At 38.8% G+C, this 24,280-nt stretch overlaps 1 protein-coding gene across 1 annotated transcript; it reads left to right on the plus strand.

Moving 5' to 3' along the window:
* Positions 1-29: 29 nt before the first annotated feature.
* EEIG2 (EEIG family member 2) lies at positions 30-23,953 on the plus strand. The gene is made up of 11 exons (XM_040073383.1): positions 30-248; positions 12,524-12,644; positions 13,278-13,307; positions 13,791-13,907; positions 15,461-15,507; positions 17,881-17,987; positions 18,528-18,623; positions 19,168-19,369; positions 19,457-19,584; positions 19,943-20,012; positions 21,555-23,953. Exons 1-11 carry the CDS (start codon positions 100-102, stop codon positions 21,595-21,597), a joined length of 1,110 nt encoding a protein of 369 aa, XP_039929317.1. The 5' UTR covers positions 30-99; the 3' UTR covers positions 21,598-23,953.
* The last annotated feature ends 327 nt before the right edge of the window (positions 23,954-24,280 follow it).

Consider the following 24,280-nt stretch of genomic DNA (forward strand, 5'->3'; position numbering starts at 1 on the left):
CGGTGCCGCCCCCGCCCCGGGCATGGGAGCGGAGCGGAGCGGGGTGGCCGGAGCGGAGCGGAGCTGCCGCGGGGGCGACCCCCGGGAGGCCCCCGGCCCATGGCCTTCATCATGATGAAGAAGAAGAAGTTCAAGTTCCGCGTGGAGCTGGAACTGGACGAGCTTTCCTCCGTGCCCTTCGTCAACGGTATCCTCTTCTGCAAGGTGCGGCTGCTGGACGGGGGCAGCTTCAGCGGAGAGTCCTCCCGGTAGGTGCCTCCGGGACCGGCGAGCCGGGTCCGGCGGGCTGCCCGCCCCACGCGCGCAGCCCCGGGCGGGCCGCGGCCGCCCCCGTCCGACGGGCTCCGCTCCGGCGCCGCGGGCAGGGGGAGCGCGGCCGCCTCCGCAGCCCCTCCGCCCGCTCCTTGGCTCCCTCGGCGAGCCCGGGGCTCAGCCGGCTCGGGCAGGCGGGCGAGGGCCCGGGGAAAGGAGGGGTGGCTGCCCCGGGGCTCCTGGCGGCTGCGGCCGTGCTGGTCGCCGTTCCCCTCGCCGAAGGGGAAGCTCCTGTGGCACGGCGTGGCACCGGGCGGGCTGTGGCCGTCTTCTCGTCCCGCCTGCTTTCAACGGCGAGAGAACGCATGTGGGAGCGCTTGGAACTCCTCGTCTGCGTGGCTGCTCGCTGCCTGGAGTCGTAACGGTGTAAAATAAATACCGAGGCTCCTAAACACGGAGTAACAGAGGAGAGGAATCCCTGGGTGATGAGGGTTGTCCCAGAGAAACGGGTCTCTTGTGCCATAATGCTGGAGCTGCTGAGCGTATGGGTGACAAGAAGGGAGAGAGTTTCCTGTCCCCAAGCCTGCAGTCTGAGCTGTCCCCTGTGAGTTGTGCGACCTTATTGTTGAATGATTGAACACTGTCTCGCCGTGTTTCGTTCTGCGGATATTTACACGGAGAGCTCAGTTCTATGGAAAAGTCCTCAATTTTTCCCCTAAGCGCTCGGGTCATGGGTTCCCGACTTTGTTCACGCTCAGTTCTGCAGTGCAAGTGTGGCAAGGCAGATGTCTTTTTTTCCTTTCTTTTCCTTCATTTGTGCCTCAGCAATGGAGCAGTTATCTGTTGCGACACTGGCTCCTTAATCCACGGGTAGTGATGGGTAAATAGAGTGCCAGCGCATTCATTTTTTCCAAGTACCAGGCAGAGGCAGAACCTTGTCAATAGGAAGGATGTGTGCTGTGGCTTCAGAGGGGCTGACTCCCCTCCCATTACACTTGTTCTTGTTGTATAAGTTATTGTTTTACTTTAATATTATTACAAAAAGGACTTACTGGAAAATGTCTCATAGAATTCTGGGAGAAGACAGTAACAAATCCATGAATATTCAATTATTTTCTTATAAAAGTACTGTCATTACAGAGCTTTCTAAATTATCTGCTTTTGATTCTGTAAATTAATTTAATCTAGGAAAAGTAATAAAAATGGAACTTTGGCTTAGAATCTCATTTAACTATTCCATTATACTAGCATGTATAATTGAAGATAAATTTTTCTTCTGTATGATTGGAAGTTGTTCTACTCGTTAGTGCTCTGTTCTCATTTCATGTCTTTCTTCAATGTTTTTCTTGTGAGCGACTTCATAAGTAATGGATGATGATGATGACAATCATGATTCAGGCACTAATGTGCCATTACTGTCCTACTCCAGCCCTTATTGCCTTGAAATCATTCCCACAGGCTGACATACATCTTCTGGACAGGATGTCTATTTTCAAGGACTTGCTTTCAGCTGAGCAGATGGTTTTGACACGTTATGGCGATCTTAGGCTTTTTTGCCTTGCCTATTAATGATGCTAAAATTAAAGGCTTGAAAGCCTACATTCATATCTTTATGAATGGTTTATTAGAGTAAAATGTGTTTGGTAGGATGTAGTGTCTGTAGGGAAACTGATGTAAAAAGTTGTGTTGGAGCTAAAGCTTAGAAATTCTTCCATTTTCTTTTTCTGGGGCAACAGCTTAAAAACAGCAGTGGAACATATGCTTGTGTGTCAAGGCCCCTGTGAGTGTAATTCATTCCTGCTGGACTAAGAAATGTTTGGGTTTGCTGGTAGGGAGGTAGAGAATTCTTCTGCAGTGATCCTTCAGTGCCAGTTTAGGGAGTGCCTTTGCTCTTGGCTTAAGAATTAACAGATGAATTTTCAGAGTGGTGATTCAGCAAAGGACTGAATAAATAAGGAAGAAATTAAGTTTACACCAGAGCGGTAGTATTTCAAAACTTGTCAGTTGCAAACTTTCTGATGCCATAATCTTCTAGTTGCATGCATTTGTTAGTTTTGCTGTGAGCTGGCAGTTATATCCCTAAAGTAGTGATCTTTTTAGCTTTATAAGAGATATTCAAAGAATTCTATTCTTTCAGAAAGTAATAGACAAACTCATTCCAAAAAATTATTACACAGGGGGAAACAGACTCTGTTTTCTCATTAGCTTTATTTTCACTGAGGTCTAGTAAACTATATTTTGGAAGTTATGAAGTTTTCTAGTTGGTACCCATACAGACCAGTACCCTGTGGTCTCTTGCCTTAGAAAGTTAAAAAACAAAAAACAAAAAAACCCACAAAACAAACAAACAAAAAACCCCACTCAAAACCAATCAATAGTCTATAAACCACCCTAACATTAGCATTTTATTCCCAAAGCTTGCTCACAGAGAATAAAGTCATAAAAACCCAGGGCAGCAGTTGCCTTGGAACAGGGGCCCATATGTACGTAGCAAGTTGTCATGAGAACAGTTTCAAGTGATTGTCTTGGCAGCCCTCAATGGATCATGCAGTATGAATGATTAAAGCCCCGATCCTGAAGGAAATGTGGTACCTTCATCATCCCTCTGATCACTGAAGTGAGGTGAAAAGAAGACTGATGAAAGTTCAAGCTACTGAAAAATAGGGGCTTTTTCACTTCTCAGATCTTTGCTGAGAAAGAGCTACCTAAGAAATACATTATGGAGACATGGGCCATGTTACTGTAGACTTGTCACAGTCCAGTTACTTTTCTAGCTCCCATAGATATGTGCATGAAGTGTACAGAAATTCTGTGGCCAGGTGAATCCAGTGTGTACACAGCACACAGTGATCTGGCTGGTGTGTAAATAGCAACTACATCACTTTGCATTTTTGTGTTTGCATGTAGTTTTTTAGAACTCCAATTAGAAAACTTCTATTTGAAACATCCCTATGCACATCTGTGAATCTTTACTGTAGGGAAAGAAAATTCTGGATTATAACACTAAATGTTTAATTACCTGGCAAGAATATTCAACTTTAAAAGTAATCTGGTAGTGCCAAATAAAATTTTTATCCAAGGACATTGACCAGTCAAGTGGCAGCAGCATTTAAACTGCGAAAGATGTTTGGGAGCTTCTGCAAGAGCAAGACCCTGGAATTCTGACACGAATGAATGTGTTTCAAGCTCTGACTCTAAACCAGGGAAAACCTTGAAGGGTGTTGTGGAAGGGAAGAGGTTCAGCAAACTGACAATCAGCCATATAGTGGCTCCTGCCCTCTCCTTTTTGAAATTGCTTTCTAGCCTGACTTCTGGATCTTTACCACTGTGTTTTAGATGTTAGAATAAAGGCTGGATTTTCAGCCAATAGACCAGATATATGTGAGGTTATGCTAACAAACCTCATTTTCATTTAGGAAACTTTCCTAACTTAAGCCTGGTTTCCTGTGTGGCAAGGCATCTTTCAACCTTTCCCCGGGCCAATGACATTAGATCTCTCTCTTTGAAACTGGATACATTAATACAGGATACTTGTGCAGATTCCACAGGATACTGTGTGTCTATATACTATATACTGCCTGGTCATAAAATAGTGTGCACATAATGGCTAATGCACCATGAAAGGACACAAGATCATTTCCAGGCAGAAATTACACCTATGAATATTTTGAACAGGAAGAAATACTATTTTAAGGTACAGACTTGACTAAATTCTAAGCATATTTATTCGTGGGCATTCTAACGTAGATATAAATATATAGCAACTTTCTGCAACTGCCCTCATTTTAACAGGCTGAATCAAATATTAATAGGTCCCTAGAGCGATAACTGAGGCTCGGAGGCTGAGCTGTGGCTCAATCAGCAGTAAATGAACACATGGAATATGAGGAAATTCAAGAAATTTTGGGAATAAGGGTCTGATTTCTTGAGGGTGTACTTTCAATGCTCTATTCTATCAACTGAGGCTACAGTAGCTGTAAGTCTGCTTAGTTCCATTTTTAGCTTGGTTTCCAGCTGCACCCCACTCCAGAAAAGGACTTGGTTGGTGTGTTCTTCTGACTGCAGCCTTCAGCTTCGTCATATTCCCCATCCTTTCAGATCTGATTTCTGACAGCAATTTAGACTGCTGATGTTTCTGTCCTCTTTCTTTTACACAATAACATTCTAACTAAGAAGCTGATTATGATTGCTGTATGTGACAGACGCATTCAAGGTGGCCAAGAGCTATAAGTTTTCCATCAAATAATTTTATTTTCCAACAGATTTCAGCAATAAGGGTTTTGTTTTTTATGTACCCTCTTGAGTTCTGAGAGGAAGTCTCAGGAAATCATGCATGAATATATTCTTATTCCTAAGAGGTACAGGCTAGAGCATGTCATTGTTTTCTGTAGAAACTGACTTCTTATCTTTCAGGTAAGTACTTAATTCCAGTGATGCATGGCCACCTCCTTCTCAATTGTCTAAAACTACATTTATTTTTTGTGACACCAGCAATTAAGTTTTCTGCCTCACTGGGTTCTTCAAGTTGTCTTTTTACCATTCTTTTCTTAATTGCTGCTATTGCATTTGAAAAACTCTCCTGATAGTAACACAGCTTAAATAACTCTCTGTTTTTAAATAACAGTAGTTGTTATAAAAACGTACCTGTCACATGGAATCACTGTCCATATCACTCTAATCTTCCTGCGTGACGTATGAATCCTGCTGACAGTCTTCAGAGCTGGATAATGCTACTTCCAATAGCTTTTTCAGCTGTAACTGGATTTGCAGTTGGGGAACTTGAAACAAAATATGTTTTTAAGTACTGCGAGGAATATTGGTAGTGGGATAAAAATCCTACCTTGCCATTTTGTAGCTGCTTTTTTTCATATTCTGGAATGCCCACTTAATGTTTCCTCAGTTGTGGAGAGATACTTGGTTCAGCAGCTTTCAGACCCTGTCTTCTGTAGGGAGGAAAATGTAAGAAGGAGAAGTTCTCTACACAAAGTACAGCTTTTTAACATGTAGTTTGTACTTCTCTTTCATTAATAGTTAGAGTAAAATATGTTGTGCCAACTGATTTAAAGAGTATGGTTGAGAAAAAACAAAGAATTAATCAGAGGAGTAAAGAATATAATATTAGTTTTGAAGGGGTTTGTCTTTAGGATACAGCAGAGGAAAATAAAATGTTTGTACAGTCTGCTCTTTGCATGACGTGTAACTGGTTATTGCAGATATAAAAAAAGCTCAATCTTGGGAGACTCCTGTTAATGTAGTTGTAAGACCTGATAAGAAAAGTCTGAGAAGAGATACACGACAGACATCTGTTAAACAGGGAGAGGTGGTGGGGAAAGCTTTCATGCTTAAGGTACCTGGCTTGTGCAGAACTGGCACTTGGGTTTAAAAGAGCTGGTGTTGTTTTTTTGGTTTGTTTTTTTCCCCTGACCTTAGCACAGTACATGGAGTACAGTATTTTTCTTGCCATTTGCAAGTACCATAGCACCTGATTGCCTTTGTATTTTAAGGACTATTTCTGTTCACGGAATAATTTAGGGTGAAGGAGGATGCTAGAGATGACACAGTCCAGCTGCCTGCTGAAAGCAAGACTAATTTCAGCTGGATCAGGAAGCTCAGAGCTTTGTCCTGTCAGCTTTAGCAGATCTGCAGTAATGGAGGGGCCAGTTCTTGTAGACAACCTGCCCTGTTGTTCACCACTTTTATTGTGAATATTTTCCCCCTTATTTTACTGGAATTTACCTTGGTTTTGCCTCTTTTCCTCTCTCTGTTCCCCACTAAGAAATGTCTGTCTCCATCTTCTAACATTGTAGAGCTGACTGTACATGGCAATTAGATCTTCCTTCACCTCATCATAAGATTGTATAAGTCCCATGTTTCTGAATTCTCCTGCATCAGAGAAGAATCTATCCCTAACTCTAGACCCTCATCTCACACCCCCTGGACTTGCTTCAGTTCATCAGCCTTCTGCCAAGAAGGCTCCAAAACCAAGCACACTGCTGCAGATACAGTCCCAAATGTTCAATTTCCTCTGACTTGCTGACTACAGTCTTCTGATACAGTTTGCCCTTCACAGTGCTAATTCCCTTCTAGGTCTCTGCATTTGCCTGTAATCAGCAGTTTTTCACCCATGATCAATCTATATATCTTTTATAAGAAGTTGTTGACATGAAATGTTGCTAGTTAAAAATGTAACCTGTTTCATTATGAGTAAAAACATGTGGAATAGAAAATGATTACTCTGTTCAAATTTTGCACGTACTAACAGCAAATTAACTGGAGAGCTGTGCACTGTAAACAAGTGGAGCTCTTCCTGCAGAGCCAGCTGTTTGCTTAGTCCTGAAATTTGTGAACCATTGAAGCTCTGTTTGTAAATGACTTGTTTTGTTCGGTTTTTTAGCAATGCTTAGGAAAAAATGTTTTTGTTGGAGAAAATGCATCCTCTTATATGCCTCAGGCATGGGGGAAACAGAGTATTAAAAGAAAAGTAAACTGAATTTGTTCCTGAATGGAGAAATACATTAAGTTTTGCATAAGCAATGTATTTTGGAGCTCATGCTCCAAGCACTTCAAGTGATGCACTTTTCTATATGAAGCCTAAATTTAGCATTTTGGTTATTGGATAACAGTTTAAAGTGTAGCTTAGTACTGGTCCAGGACCCTGCTGCATGGGTAGCTGTATCTTTCCCTGAACTATGACACTGCATGAATTTTACATAGAAATAGATTTTGGGTAGGAGGAGTGCAAGAAAGTATTTGTCTCATGCATTCTGTGTTAATGTACAGTATAAATGAGAACTTTATAGCCAACAATACCTTCCTAATACTAAAGATAGCTTAGGAAATGTTGAATCTTAAAGTACCTGAACCTGAAGTCACTGATAGTGGGGCTACACTGTCAGGTTGTAGGTTAATGCCTTAATTCCTGTCTCTGTAAGGCAGGATCATGACACTGGCCTTTGTTAGGAAGGTGCAGAAGAAATATGCTAGATATATAAAAAAGTATACATATAAAATATTTGCATGAATGGAATATTGCTCCCATTTTAGAAGACTATTTACTACAGTAAAAGAAACTCCAGTCTACTAAATACTGTATTTTTATCTGAAGGACAGAGCTACCTGTATTAACTTTATTCAGAGAGGCGTGAATCAAAAGAAGCTTTAGGTGGTAAAAGTCCATTTACTTACCCACAAATGAGTGCAGTCAGCAAAGGCAGCGGAGGGTGGAGGGCCTAAAATAATACCCAATTCCAGTTATTCCCAGTACTGCCACAGGAACCATCAGCCCATCAAAGCCCATCTACACAAGCCCAGGGACACACACAGGCAGGTGGGGAACTGAAATTAAGGGGACACTCTCTCTGGGCCCCTCCCAGGGCTGTCCCAGGAGACCCTTAGCCCCATTGTCCAGGCAGGAAACCCATCACTTGAACTAAAACTAAAGCCTGTTTTGGACTGAGGGGGGTTGCTGCCTATGAGACGCATCATGGGATACAAGGGAAGAGGCTTATCATGGGACAGTTTGGGGAGGAACTAAAGGTGGAGGAAGGGATGAGTTTGAGGAGAAACAAGTGTGGGGATAAACATGGAGTTCAGGGGATAAAGGGCCAGTTGGATGTAAACAGTTTGCTGGCTGGTACATTTGTCTGTTTCTAATTCATAATTAGTCTCTGCTATTGAAGTACATTGTGACTCTTTCCTGGGGAAGGGCTCTCTGCTCAGTGTGGGGTGGGGGATGTCCGAGTGCCAGCAACTGCAGTCAAGAGTGTCCCAGGACTGCCCGCAAGAGGAGAGGCCAGAGTGAGCACACTTACACCACGGGAGTGGCCCCGTGTGTGCCCTGTGCCAGCAGCTGCCCTGGACTGTGGGCCAGAGCACTTGGAGAGCCCAGATGGGTTACAGCAAATGCCAGCCCCTGGGGTGGGACCGGCAGCGAGATGCCTTGTCCCGAGCAGCACAGAGGAGTGCTGGACACACACACAGAGAGAGACACCTGTGTATGGCTCCCAGGCTCTCCCAGCGGCTCCAGGGGCAGCTCCATCCGCAGGGCAGGGCTCAGGCTGTCGGTGTGCTGCTGTGTGCTGCCAGCGGGGATCCCCGGAACAGCTCTGCAGCCAATGCTGCTTGCGTCTGAGGAGTGCAGTGCAGCAGCCTCACTTCTCTCAGGCTATCTTATCAACATGAGAAATCTTCTTCTAAAATAAACAAACCAAACTTAGGTGGCTCTTCCATCAAATTATCAGCTTTAAAAGATAGTAATAATCTTCTCATTTACCTCATGTAGTGAAAAAGCTAATTTTTCACGGTATTTCTAGTGAGTAGATAACTCATGTTCTGTTCAGATGCTGTAAGATGCATTAGCAAACACCACTTTCTTTGACATAAAGAAAGAAGTGTACTCGCCCAGTTGAATCCAAAAGTAGTTCTGGAACTATTTTCACGTGAACGTAGTCTGATACAAAGACTGAATGGCATCTTAAATGATCCAAATTTATTATTTCTTTGGTGACCAATAAATCTAAAATAATTGCTCTACAAACACAAGCAGTTTAACATAATCATCTCCATATGGCTAAAAATCCTAATAGACTGTTTAGAATAACTCAGATAAAAACTTGAGTAAATTTTCTGATCAATGGAACACAGTTTTTTGGTAAATGTCCACAAGGAGTTTTGGCTTCTTTATTTCAGAGCCTCTCATGCTAAAGCTTTTCCATTTAGCAAGAAGGGATTTTCCCCATGACACTGAAGGTCCTTAAAAGTGATTTATTTTGGGGTTTGTAGCTATTTGCTGGAACAAGCCGTTATTCATAGATTTTATCCATGTGGTAATGAACAAACAATCTGATGAACATAAACACCTTAAAAAGAGTCCATCACTTGTTAACAATTTAGGATGAAGAGGTGACTGGATTAGGATTTACGGTCTATTATTTGAGTCTACTTTTTTTCCTCTGTTGTATGTCAGAAGAAAAATCCAATACTTTTATTCAACATTTCAGGTGACAATTGTGTACAGTACACAAAGCATCTACAAATGATTCTTTTTACACTTAAATCTTGCATTTGCAATTGAGTCAATTTCTCTAAAGAAAAAAACAGTGATGGTAACGCACTATACTTCAGAGTCATTTTATCCTACAGTATCTGTTTATTGAATTTATTCTTGGTTACATACTACTGATGGCACTTATTCAATGACACCAAAGCACTACAGCCTACTATGTACTGCAGTGCATCTTGGTAACTAAGATACATTTTGATTAAGAAAACAACTGGTTTTGCTTTGCATGTGGTAAAGTGACTGGGAGGCTCATAGGAAACTGACTCAGAACGGAAAGCTCTCCCCAGCGTGCCTGCAGCACCGGCACCGCTGCCAGAAGTTATCTGGGTTCATTTCCATAGCAGCCAATCAATACAGCTGTTTATTTTCTAAAGGCCTTGCACTTAACTAAGAATCTTGTAAACTTAGATGTTACTGTTGAAGTTAAATGTTCTGATTATTTCACCTTTTTTCAGCATGATGGGAATAGCTAGATGGTATTACTTTTTACCAAAAATTTTCCTGAATTTAAAGACATCGTTTTTTTCTTTTATATAGTGGAAATAGAAGAACTGTTTAGTGGGAATAGGGACAGTTGGTTGGGTTGTGGAGTTTTTGTGTTGGTCTTGTTTGTTTGTTTGTTTTTGAATTGTGTACAAATTTTTCAAATATCTTGTGATTTATATGCCAGTGAAAGAAACTAGTGATATTTTTTTTTCTGACATCCTTATGAGAAGGAAGCAGAATTCCTGGGTTTATTTGATTTTATTTTTAGAAAAATTAGACCATCAGTAGCCACAACTGAAGCCTTTTTACTGCCACTTCTACTTCTTGTTTGCAAATCCTGGCCTGTGACTCAGTGGACCGAGTCTATTGAAAGCAGAGTGGTTTTTTGCTCTCTTCCTTACTTGAACCATTATACCCATATAGTAGTATTGGTATGTTGAAATAAATTCAAAATCCTTAGAGGTTTTAAGGATACTTGCATTTCTCAAGCAAATGTTACTTACATTTATCTTGTGTTTACAAGAAAAAATGCGTTTAATGTTCACTGCATTATCTTTTGCTACAATGTGAGTGATGTCTGGAACATTGTAACTGTAGAATGTGCAGCTGCTTTGACTTTGCTGTAGAGGCAGGAGGCTGCTCTGAGAAGCAGAAACAACTTCAACCATTACATTGAGTAGTACAAAGATTTTGGCATATCACTTTGACTTCATGAGTTTACAAAAACACTTTTTCCGTGGAAAAAAGTATCATTATTACTAACTAGAAATGTTACAGAAGCAAAAACACTACAAGAACTTAGCAGAATGATGAATAGCAGCAGAAGTGATGCAGTTGTTGGTACAGCCAGGGGTGTCCTGGGTGACAAGGAAAGGGTGGGAAGGACGATGATGGCTGCTGTCCTACTTCTGTAACCAACAGATGCAATGAGAAAGGATTTTCTGACCTTTATGGATGACCAGTGAGCTTTTTCATTTTAGTGTCACAAACATTAGCAGTTATCAATTATCCCTTTTAAGGGTGTACTTTATGTGATGTCTTCTTGTCTGAGCCTATTTCAATAGAGGTGTAACTATTTGTAATTTGCCTTTTTTGAATCCTGGTTCTTTTGTGTATTTAAATAACTCACATGGCAGCAGGATGGGATTCTTTTTTTCCCACAGTTCAGGAAAGTTTGCAATGTAAAAATCCCAGATAAAGAGCAAATCATGGTGTTTACAGAGCATGTTCCTTTCGGGTCACATGCCTGAATGTGACTCAGTGTTGTATCATCAGAATCTGTTAGTCTGTTGTGGTCATTAAACTGACTCATTTTAGGCTGGCTGATTTATTCCCACCTTAGGAAGTCACAGTGCCAGTGAGCCCTGAAGTTGGCAGTCTCACCAGCACAGCAAAGGGAGCTTTTGTGAGTGCCCTGAAATTCTTCATTTTTCTATACATGTGATGAACTCTGGCTCCAGCTTCTGCAGAACCATAGGATTCTATCTGCTAAAGACTTCAGACTGCTTCTTCAATAGTAAGCTGCTGTCAGAAGTTAGTATAAAACATAGGAATGTATTAGGAAAATGGAAATGGGAAAAGGAGAAATATTTTTATATGTGAAGATGGTACTTCAGTGGTTAGACTGATAGAAGAAATGATCAGTTTCTTCACAGTTCCAAGTTGTGAATTTAGAAATATGGAGCTAGAAAAGAACTTTGGATTATTGAGGCAAGTCCTCAGAATCACAGTCCTTATGCTCCCTGTTAGTGACAAACTGGCCAACCTTGCCATAAAATACAGTAAAGAAAGACTTTTTATGTGTCTACTTCTCTTATTTGAAAGCTGTTCCAGAAACTTGCTCTGTAGTTTGGGGCCTTCTAACTTTCAGTTTTAAAGGGATGTTTGGTTATGCTTTATTTTGGTCTTAACCGCTTCTCATTTGACTTAAAAGTTATTTTTCTCTCAACTACTTGACTCACCGGTTTATTTGTTTGTTTGTTTGTTCCTTTTAAGATACAGGGGTTTTCTAGTTGTCCTCCCTGTGCCTGTTCATTTTGGAGTCTGTCTGAGCCTTGCAAAATGACATTCATAACTGAAAGCTTCCTACATCCTGCCCTTTTCTCACTGCATCACACTGTCAGATTGTTATACGCCTGTGAGAAACAGATCCCTTCAGATGTGTCAGCTTATTTTGCTCTCAAATGGCAAACTCACAGTATGTAGCTGCAATTCTCATTTGCCCCAAAAGCATTACTTTGTGTCTAGTTATTGCACATCATGTCCTTTCTACTTTTCCAGGCCTCAAATTTATGTAGTTTTGCTTGTATGATGCTCCTTTCCTCTGAACTGAAAAACAACTTGTCAAAGATGCTATGTTGAGCGCATTGCAAAGCTCAGCAGCTTGGGAGACAGTGCCTGGGAGCTGATGTTCAGGAAAGTTTCATTCTCCTGAGGCAAACTGCAGAAATTACACTCTCATTCATTTGCAAAAACACATGGCCGTTGAATTCTTCTGGAGGTCTAATACTGTGTTCAAGGTTTGAAACAGTTGTTAGTTGTGCTACAGCTAAGAGCAGAATGGGGGATTATTATTATAATTATTCAGGCCTTGGACCAGAATTTTCATGAAGTATCCAATCTACAAAAGAGTGGAACCAGTGTTTGTTCTTGAGCTGTCTTATTGCAGTGTATGGTTCTGAATGTATGTGCAACTAACACTGAGCACATGCTCTCTACTTGCAGGGAAGTAGTACAGGCAAACTGTGTCCGCTGGAAGAAAAAGTTCTTCTTTATGTGTAAGATCAGTGCCAGTGCCACAACAGGGATTCTGGATACTTGCACTTGCAGGGTGTCTGTACGGAAGGTAAGCAGTTTTTCCCCCCCTCCTCTCCTCTTTCCTAGCTCATTCTTCATTTTGTTTTAATTTTTGAATGTCTGGTAAACTTCATAAAGCAAATTTTAGCTTCAATCACATCAGGTATTCTTTAAGTCAAAATTTTGAAGTAATCTTATTACTTACTTTCCTTTGACTAGTTTATGGGGTTTTTATGTTTTTAGTGAAGAAAACCCATTTTCCAGAAGGGCAGCAAAGGAATTTCTCTTCGGTGTTTATAAAGTTAGTTCTTGATTGACAGTTCCAGCAAGCAGCAGTATGCTTGGAAGCCTGAACTATTCTAAGTACCAGAATTTTGCATGGAGCATATCCTACCTCTGGGGCCAGAACTTGTAACAGCCAAGTGCCAGCTGGCGTTGGGCACTTGCCCTTGCTGTCTCCAAGACAACAGTATCATGCTGGCCTGCTCCAAAGGCATTATGAATATTCGGGTCTAAATGACAACAGCATAGTCTAGCAAATGTGTGGGGAGATATTTTAAAATTAAAGATTAATACCTGCTTGTCTAAAAAAAAACCAAAAAAAACCAAACCAAAGAAAAATCCTAAGTCAGTATATTTAATGGCTTAATGGCGTGTCTTTTTTCCTTTTTTCTTATTCTAGGAATTAAAAGGAGGAAAAGCATATGCAAAGGTAAATTGAAATGTAGCTAATTTTGCCTATAGATAAGCTCTTCTTTCTTGCCATTTTATGCCCTTTTAAAGTAATTCCAGAATATTACTTAATACCCATGACTTCCTAATGTGCATTATAGTGACACAGTGCTGTTGGAACTTCCAATCAGTGTGTTTAATAAGTATATAACAATGTAATACCAGCAGTTTTGGGCTGGTATGCCAAAAGGTTTACTAAAAGTAAACACCTACATTAAAAAAATAAAGAAAACTCTCTTCATTCTTTTTCTCTCTTGGCACTTTAAATTTTTAACTGAAAATAGAACTATGTTGAATTTTACACTCTGGGTTTGTTTTCTGCTTTTTGCCTTGTTGCATTCCCTTTAACAGTCACCCTCTTACACATTATTTGAAATAAACTGCTATTGAGTCTCAACGGGTAATTAGCAAGTACCTTCACTTAGCCAAATGCTTACTACTAATTGTCATTTTCTCTTAACAGCTGGGATTTGCAGATCTAAATCTAGCAGAGTTTGCTGGATCGGGAAATACCACTCGTCGCTGTTTACTGGAAGGTTATGATACCAAAAATACAAGACAAGACAACTCCATTCTCAAAGTAATTTCTTTTGTTTATCATACTTAAAGCAATAAAGCAGAGAACAAGTGCTATTATTAAGCATCTAATGAAATTTAAAACTTATTTGCTGAACCTCTTTCTGGAAAGAAAGCTATTTGAAGACAAACCAAAAGTGTTGTTTAGAGACAATCATTAAAACCCACGCAGTAAAAAAATAGCATCTGTCCTATCTTTGAAATGGAGCTGGATAGCTGTCACCCTAGTTTTTTTGAGTTTTTAAAGCCTTTTGATTGTTCAAAAAATGGAGTCAGACCTTTTAGCTACTGTACAATATTAGGAGCAGTTTCTACCTTTTTCCCACATATGTAACATAAACAAATCCTTTGTTTTTCATTTTCTGTCCTTTGTTTGCATATTTCTAACCTGAAAACAATTGTAACTAACGGCTGGTCTGGCCAGTTGGCTGAGAGGTAGAAACTCCAGAAGCCAATCTTCAGCCAGACCCACAAATGTATAAAAAGTAAGAAATAAACAGGGAGAGGGGCTTTTGGGCCTTAGCTCTCTTGGAGGAACCCTCTGCCCTGCGAAATATCTCGTCTCTCGTGTGATTGCTTTGCGTATCCCAGTCACAGACAGCTGTAAAAGAAAAGCTTTTAAAAGGTGTTCCTAGTCTAAGGGGAGCTGAAAAATGAACAAGTTAATATATGGTATCTTCAAGACTGGGCAACTTTCTGTGCATCTTTCTGAGAATGAATCTATTAGTTGGCTTATCTATGTACAAGCCACTTTCAATACCTCCGTGACTCCTGGGATTTTCCTGTTTTCTATCTGATAGTAATCACTGTAAGAGCTGGGGAGAATTCTTGCAAGACACCCACTCTGACATTTTCTTCCCTTAGTCCAGGGAGTTAAAAAAACTGAATACGCTCCATAAACCTGAAAATAATTCCGTTGAGATTGTTTCAGGTAATTAAAAAAAAAAAATCCTTTCCTACTGAGACACTGGGATTAACTTTCCACATTATTCAGTATACAGCCTGTGCATGGACTTTCTGATCTGACAGTCACAGACTGTCCAGAACACTTGGAATTGATGGCTTTGACCTGCCTAACAAGCCTTCAATGCACTGTGTCCTATGGCTTATTCACCCTGTGTGCTTTCACTGTCTCTGATGTTAGCACGACCTGCCCTGAGAGCCAGCAGTTTGCTGAACACCCTCAGCAAAGAACTGGCTTCAGCACCCACGAGTTCTGTTTGCTCATTCAGGTTTTAGGTTTCTTGACTCTGTTTTTCCCTTGAATCCATCTTAATTATTAATAATTCTAAGATTCTCCTTAATATGTGTGTCTTTTTCAGAGTCTTCTACATATAACTATGTTACTTTAAATGGTATTTTGTGTTGTTTGTATGCCTAAGACAAAATATGTCATTTTTTGCCTAAGTGTGTTTATTTGCATGTGTGATTATGACATTTTATTTTCCTTAAATATAACATCTGTGGCTAATATAACTTACTTACAGTACCATGTATGTGTCACAGACAATTTTTTTTTATTATTATTATGGTGGATTTTGTTTTCTTAATGTGTAGGTTTTGATCAACATGCAGCTGATGTCTGGAGACCCGTGCTTTAAAACGTAAGTTTGTAGAAAATCTCTGTGTGGTGGTGTTTTGATCGCATGTTCCATGTTGAGAACGACACTTCTAATTTGTGGTTTTACATATCTCCAATTTCGCAACAGTATTAGGGAAAAAAAAAAAAAAAAAAAAAAAAAAAGGAATGGTAGCTGCCAAAGGACTAACATGGTAAAATTGCCAGTAGAAGTGTCATAGTTCTTGCTGTTAGGTACTTAGTATCAAGCACAGAATACTTCACCTGAACGTTTGTAATGTAAAAAAAACACTTCAGGGAAACTAACTGTTCCTGCAGTAATCTTATACAAATATACTTGGTAGGGGGTGATCTGACTAACACTTGTGTCTGGAAAATGTGCTGCTATACCTTTTATTCACAAATCTCAAATGATTTTGAAATATTCATTTGCAGAAAAAAAAAAACAACCCAACAAACAGAAGAGTGATATAACTTAGTACAAGAGAAAGCACTCACACATACTTAGTTAGCAAAGACATGTTGCAGCTTAGTAAAAGATGCAAGAGGTAACATCTGAGGGGCAGGTAGCTAGGGAAATTCACTGCTATACACTGAGGATCCTTTGGCCTCGTTGTCCTTAATCTGGAGTTAAAGAAGTAATAGTTGTGTTGTGGTTTTGTACCAGTCTAGCTTAGGTGATTCACTTCAGAACTCTTCAATGTCCCCTTGCACCACTAAATGCTGGGTTTTTTCTCTTCTACTAACCTCTAATGAGAAGAATAGAACACTGAAAACTGTAGAATCTCATCTTGTGGTTACTGAATAAATACAGCAAGAAGGTACTATCTGAATTTGTCTGATTGGGCAAAACTTTTCTGTATCCCCAGTTACTTAGCACCTCTTTTACTTCAGAACAACTTTAGTAGGTTTACTTTAGAGTCAGACCTACTAACAACATCACTGGAAGAGATAAACAATTCTTCAAAGGAAACTAATCATTAGTCTTGGGTACTAAGAAAGTAATGTATTTGCTTTTACTGCCCAGTACTGAAGGAGTTGAAATTAGTACCTAGATAGCTTTTTGGCTCCCTAGGAAAAAATTCTCTTGTTCAAATTATTCAGACTTGGCCTTTTCTTCCAAACTGGTGATATAACCATTTCCTGGAACATAAACTTTCAACAGAAACAGAACAAAAAAATTATCTATTCCAGATGTCCTTTGTAGAAGGAAAAATAAACCTTAAAACTGTTTCACAATCTGGAATCAACTACATATTTCATGATGAAGCCTAGAAGGCTTGGTGTTTGATCTGGGATGACGTCCCTGAAACCATTCAGTTCTTGCTTTCAAAAGTGTGTTAGGCAGTTAAGTCACACAGACACTGTATTTCTAGAAGTGCTTTTTTCTTTCTCTCTTTACTTTCAAACATAAGCTAAGAGATGTTATGTTACTCTGCTTGAAGTCAGTGACTAATTTATTGACTAAGGCAAATCTAAAAATGTCAACAAATACCCATTTGTTTGCAGACCAACAGTCTGTTCCCAAAGTAGAAAATAATGACGCATTAAAAAAACATGTAGGTAACATCTTGAAATGTATTTTGGTTGTATTTGCTTGCAAGAGATTGCTCGCACTTTGTCATTTTCTAATTAGTTTCTTTTGCACTAGCAAAATACAAACTAAGAGATCTATTAATTTACTAAGATCTCTTTTGGGGTCTTGGTATTAACTTAAGTACTTCAGCTTTATAAAAAGCCTTTTAATATTGAACCAAAACTTAAATTATGTCATACATTATGCATTTTTGTTTTGTAGGAGGTAAAATCTAGAGGGCAATACATGTAGATGGTGCCATAGGCCCCTTTATTAGGAGCTGGGAGGGTTATCAGCCCAGAATAATTTCTTATCCTATGACAGGGATGACACAAAGCCAGGAGTATGTCACAGCACAGAAGCCAACTTGGCCAACTGTTGTGCATGTTAGGGTTTTTTTAACTCGCCACCTTTTCATGTATTCCATCAGGTACTGAATTACATGTATTCTTAGCATGTAAGCCGTCCTGTGATTCACGCACTTTGAAAAAAAGAAAAAAAAAACCAGAAAACTTCAAATTAAAGCTATATTACTCCACCAATCACCAGAAAAGGAAAAGCCTTTCCCAGGAATCCTAGAAGCCTGAGGGCTGAGCAGACTGATTCTGTAAAATGTCCTTAAGCTCAACAGCAAAAGCTTATTTTTCTTCATTTCCTTCAACAGGAGACTAGACAGCATGTTTCCAGAAAAGAATTGTAGGTCTGTTAACTTGATGCACAGTATGAATTATGCCAACATATTTGAAAGGAAAACTATGTGCTGATCATTTTGGAGGGATTATAACAGAAGTGCAGCAAATCTTAACCACCTTTTTCTTACAGGCCTCCTTCCACAGCAACATCTATAGCAATTGCTGGAGAATCAGAGTCTTTGCATGAAGACAGGAAAGGCGGAGAAAACTTAAAAGTAGCACATCTGGGTATAGCAGGTATAGAATAATGCTCTTAAGTTTTCAATGCTTGTATAACTGGCCTCATAGTTTCAAGATATTCAAAATACTTCAAATCTGAAAGGGATGCTGACAGTTGGCCTGCAGAGGAACCTTCTAACATGGCTTGTGACTTTCTGCGTCAAACACACCTTAAGTTTTTAAGCACGTTAGCTTTTCAGACTGAAAACATCTGGCACAACATTCTACTATGACACTGAAGAAAGAATGGCTATCTACTTAATATTGACACCAGAATAATCTAAAACTCACCAGACAAATCTCAACATTTCATACAAATCTATCTAACCCAATGGTACTTTCTGTTTTGCTCAGATACTTACTATGACTTTTATTTTTTAAAGAATGTCTATTCATTAATATGCATGGTATTTTTGCAGCACTTGAATCTCCAAAAGGTTTGTAGAAAACCAAATATAATCCCTCTGGAAAATGTGACTTTTGAGTCTAATCAAGATTACAGGCAGAGTAGAAATGAAGCTGGCTTTAGGAAAACTGTCTGACTTGCACATGTTGCAGATGTCTCATCGAAGAGTGCCTCAGTCCCAGATGAACTTGGTGCATGTGGACATTCCAGAACATCAAGCTATGCAAGTCAGCAATCAAAACTGTCAGGTAGCTGTTCACAATTTGGTTATGAGTTGTCCGGGAATATTTTTCTGTCACAGGCTTAGACAGTGGAAGATAAGTTTACTTTATGTTTTAAAAAGTGTTTGGGCTGAGTGCCTTTCCCTAGGAGTTTCAGGTGTGGCAAGGGTAACTTTTTTTTTTTCCCCTCTTAAAGTTTACTGGATTCACTGGATTATCTCTTCAGATGCAAGACAGCTTTTTGCCTTTGTTCCCTCCAATTAACATATCTGAATGAGATTCTTACCTCTTCCATGAATAAAAAAATGGAGACTTAGATCTAAAAGCTGGAGGGGATGATATTTATAATTCTGATTGTTCTGATATACACAGGAGCTACTTAGAGCAAAAAGAAAATGGCAGGTGCTAGAATACAAAACCTGGAGTCAGTTGTCTAGCTGATGTATGCAGATGTATTCACAGCACTTTTGAAAGTCCCTTAATAAGAAGAAAAACCACAAATTCTGCTTTCTGAAAGGACCTGGCCTGTTAAGAACATACCTAACCCATCTCTCCTGCATTCTCCCCACAGGATATAGCACATGTCACTCTAGATCATCCAGTCTGTCTGAACTCTGCCACAGGAGAAACACCTCAGTGGGGAGTACCTCAGTGGGAAGTACCTCAACAGGAACTGGAAGTATTCTAGAGCCATGTGAAGAGACTGAGCCAAAAGTAACTGAAGCTGATATTGATACATCTACTGAAGATGCACCACCAGAAAAACAATGCAGGTACACTTCATCTGAAGACACATCCTTATCTAGCACAAATAAATTACTTCATCATGTCTAAGAGTCTAAATATATTTATTTTTGCAGACATCCTGTAAAGCAAGACTCTGTGGAGTCACAGCTGAAGAGGGTTGATGCTACCAGAGTTGATGCTGATGATATAGTTGAAAAAATCCTCCAGAGTCAAGACTTCAGTTTAGACTCAAGTGCAGAAGGTATGGAGATAAATAAGCTTAGGGAAAATTGGTGTACATTACAGGTCTTAGGAAAAAACACTCTCTTCACAGTCCCTGTTGCTCATATTCATAAGGACTGTGGTACATTTTCTACTTCATCTTATCTACCAGAAATTGAAAATACCCTTACATGACTCAGGGAGCTTTCCCAGATAATTACTTTAAGCCTAGAAGAGCAGATGCAAATCTATGACAAAGGTACTTTCTCCAACCTATATCAAGTTGGTTCTTCATTACCTGAAGTATTTGCATCTGAAAGTATCAGCTACAAAACTGGTAGATTTAAAATCACTTAGATTAAAGAAGGCTAACATATTTTTATTCATTTGCCTTTTAGAAGAAGGTTTAAGATTATTTGTGGGCCCTGGTGGAAGCACTTCTTTTGGAAGCCACCATCTACCTAACAGGTATGTAGTCTGAGCAACTAATCCACGGGCAATACTAAATAAAAATCCATCTCACACAGCAATTATTCTGTATCTACATTCTTGTCCTTTGTATCTTTCCATTCTGTGTCATTTAAAAGCACCAAGAGAGCTAGACTGTCAGTTTTTAAAATAGGACACATAGATTAGTTCCAAAACAGAACTGATGTGTCAGCTGAAAGAATTGGAACTTTTAGAGTTTTTGAAGAGTCTCAAGGTTCTTAGAGCAACGTTTCATCAGGGACACAGGAAACAGACACCAGTTCCAAATGGGAGCCTTGTTACATTACTCTGGAGTGGGAAGAAAATTTTAAGTGTTTTACACATCTGCCTTTACAGTATCAAACTGTTATGTCTTCCTGATAACAAGCCTCATTTTCTTCAGTTTATTTTTTCTCACAAATCCTGTTCCATTTGTTATATTACTTGTTTCAATGGTTTGTTCACCTTTCAACTATCTGCAGCCCTAAACTCTTTCTTTTGATAATCTGCTTCAGATTATCTTGTCGTTTAGAACCAGAGGCCTTATTTTTCTTCTCTAAACATTCTTCAAATACCCCGATATATGACTTGACCTGAATGTCTTAATCTTCAGACTAGAAAGCATGAAAACCAGGCAAGAATATGCTCTAATACTGGGTTACTGCAGTCCAATGTAATTCAACATTTTTAGCTGAAGAAATCAGAATAGCCTCAGCATTTCACCAATTTCTATGAACTTAAGTATAAAGGCAGTTGATAATATATTGAAAGTCATAAAATTGCATTTTACATGTGCACGTAATACTAATGGTTAAAAGATGATTCCTTGGGTCATCTGCAAACTGCAAACACCAGTATCTGTCTAGGATCACGTGAATGGGTACAGAACACACTCCTGTAGCACACAGAGATCTGTCCTAGTGCAGCTGCCAGAACAGTCCAGGCACAATACTGTACTAAGGAAGAGCTTCCCCTACTAATTTTTTACATAATACTGCAATTTGCTGAGGAAAACCACCCACTATGGGCTGTCATGTGGGAGATGAGAGAGTTTTGTTTACAATTCAGAGAGAAAAAAAGACAAGATGTTTTTCTTGTATCTTAATGTAAGATGACAATCAGTTTCTGGGATTTTTAGACAATTGATCTGTTTATGTATAAATGTATAGAAAGAGTATTAGCTGTATATGATATAGCTGTGGGGATGTGTACCCTAAACATGATGTTTAAGAAATTCTAGTGAAGTCAAACAGTAACTTCTTGTTCAGTAACATTACTTTTTGTTCATTTTGACTGTAGTTTAACAAAATCTCTTCAGTGCATTAAAGTGTAAGTGACTCCATGGCATAGTAATAATGACAAATGTTTTTTACCCTTCACATTTAACTGGTTTGGTATTTGCTGTTTGGCTGAAGAGGTTTTGTTGGGGGTCTTTTGGGGGCTGTTGGTTGGGTTGTTTAAACGATACACTTGCTGATATGTGATACTTGCTATTTAGCTTCCATTAAATTAACATTGAACTAACTATTTTCAAACTTTCAGAGTAGGATCTGGAGCATATGAGCAGGTGGTGATAAAACGCTAAATGTCAAATGAGGAAAACTTGGAGCTCTGGTGTTGATACTTCTGGTATTGTTTGCTCTGTTGCAAGAGCCGAGAAAGACAAAATGAACTCAATGTGATCTTTTTCTAAAAAGCAGTGGAATGCATCTTGCTCATAGAGCATCATCTTCTGTGGTATAAAGGCAATGTGTACCTTGTGAGAGCACTTGGACTGTTTTTGTAAGCTTTGTCTGATGTTAGTGGAAGTACTTAATTTCTGTGAAACATCTGTGGAAACATGTCCCATTTCAATATTTTATATAAGAGATTACTTGAGGTGATGGACTTTGCTCGTAATGTTGTTTCTAAAGAAACTTCTGAAAGTCGGTCTTAAGAGAACATGAAAAAAGTAATTACTGAATTTGATCCTATATGCCATTTTAGTTATACAGAAGCTAATTACTCCTGTCAAGTCAGTTGTTATCAGGTCAAAGTTACGGCCTTCAAAAAACATGCCAGCTATGTTTTAACATAACCAAAACCTTGTCTTAAAGAGTACTGAGCACAACTTCATTGTAAGGCTCAACAGAAGAGGTGGGTGAACATCACGTACATTTTAAACAAACCCACAAAATGAAATAGATCTAAACCAGCTGCTAATCAGTTGTGTTAACTGTAAATTAAGGCTACAAGTTTAAATGCATCAAATGTGACTTTTTTTTGTTCAAACGATGAAAAAAGTGGGATTCCACACCAAAACACTAAGGCACAGTAGCGTTTTATCAAGAAAGCTGCCTTTATTGATAAATCTGGAGTTCAGCAGCTGCTCCCACAGAAACTCACTTCCATAATGCATAAACATTGAGATTCAATGGGATGGTACTGTTTACAAACCTAGTCAGTAGTTTACTACCACTTAATTTTTTAAATTGTAGTTTAATCCTTCATAGTCACTGCTTTGCTTGTGTTTTGAATGTGCCTTGTGGGATTGGGGGTGTACAGTGAGATTAAACCATTTACAAAGGAATTTAAGCTTTAAAACTAGGTAAACATCTATACTATTATTAATATAACTTGTTAAGAGAAGCACTTTATTGTAGACATACTCTGCACACTGAAAAAGTCTTGGTGTGCAGCAGCAAAACTTTTTTTTTGCTATCTGTCCACTGTTATATTAGGTCAATGTACTGTATTTAAATTTGCACAAGTAGTGATTTGCCTGACAGGCAAGAAAGAGCTCTTTAAATTTTCATTGAGAATATGAAAGAATCCATTTTTAAAGGGATGTGTTGGGTAACAAATAAGTGTAATTAATTGTAAACTGCAACTTACTTAATTTTTTTTTTACATTTAGTGGTACTGTTTATCAGTTAAAGCCTGGAATAAGTAAAAAAAAAGTGGCCACTTTTTTGAAAACTCAGCATGCTTCAAATTTTGCTCACAGTGATGTTTGACATCTTTTTATTGACATAAAAGTGGGCCATATTTAATAGGTTAACTTAGGAAAAGCAGACTTTGTTTTCCAGAAATCCATAGTAGAATTATTACATTTTAATTTGTATTTTTAAGAGAATGACTATGAGCTGCTTCTCAGTCTTGGTACTTGCATACTTTTATTTCTTCTGTTAATTATAATCTTTAGAGTGTCTAATTAGGTAAAAGAATTAATACAAAGATTCTGTTTTAGTTGCTCTTAATAGAAGTGTGGTATTACCAGTTTCTGTTCTCCACAGGAATTTTAAACAGAAACTACTCAACTGCTGTTGAGTATACAACTCTCTCTCAGAACATTATAGTCTCATTTCCTGTTATAGCTAATTCATACCAAAAAATCCCATTGCAAGCAAAAGATGCCAGAAATTTGAGTATGTTCTTTGCTTTCAGTACTCTTTGACACTGCTATACTTGTTGACAGATCTATTAAAACTAGTAGTAGATAAATGGTAGCTTACTTACATTTAACTACGAAAACTACATGTAGTTTGAGGAAAACAGACTTTTAAAAAACACTGTATAGCTACTTACGTAATTCTTAAGGGCATTTCCTTTGCCCATTGCATTTTATGTTAAACAGCTAATGGTCAGAGATTAGATAATTTGTTTACTAGAAACAGTATTTTCTTGCCTGAGCAGATCTTTTAAATAATAGGGAAATTGACATAGAAATCCAGCTTTTCATAAAACTGTATCTTAGTATTTTATTCTTCTGACTTTACTTACAACTCTTCATGAAGTGATAATCCAATTGTGCTTCATGTAAGTGGAACATAACCTTCACATTTAGGTGCTGTATTTTTTGTTTTTGTAAACTGTGTTATATGAATACTGGAGACTTCCATGTTGTAAACCGTTTGGGATGTACTGGTGGATTATGTGGTTTTTAAACTGTATTTAAATACAAATCTCTCAGACATTCAATAAACTCATGTCTTCAGCTTGGAATCCGTTCCTAAACAATTGTCTCCTTTTTTTAATGCAAAAAATTACAAACTTAACTGGAAGTTTGAGTCCATTTCAGTTTCTCTTCCAGTTAAGAACTTATTTTTTAAAGGTTTGGCTTTTTTCTGCTTTTGTGTTATCACAAAGTGACATCTATATTATGAGGAAAACGTGTCATTTAGATCTCATTTGTTTTCTAATATAGAAGGAAAATTTTTAATTCAGAACACTGATCAGAAGTGTTCTGTTCAACTATTGTGACCATAACCGAACAATAGATATCCACA

This window comes from Hirundo rustica, chromosome 9 (assembly GCF_015227805.2).
Source record: "Hirundo rustica isolate bHirRus1 chromosome 9, bHirRus1.pri.v3, whole genome shotgun sequence".
Taxonomy (NCBI): domain Eukaryota; kingdom Metazoa; phylum Chordata; class Aves; order Passeriformes; family Hirundinidae; genus Hirundo; species Hirundo rustica.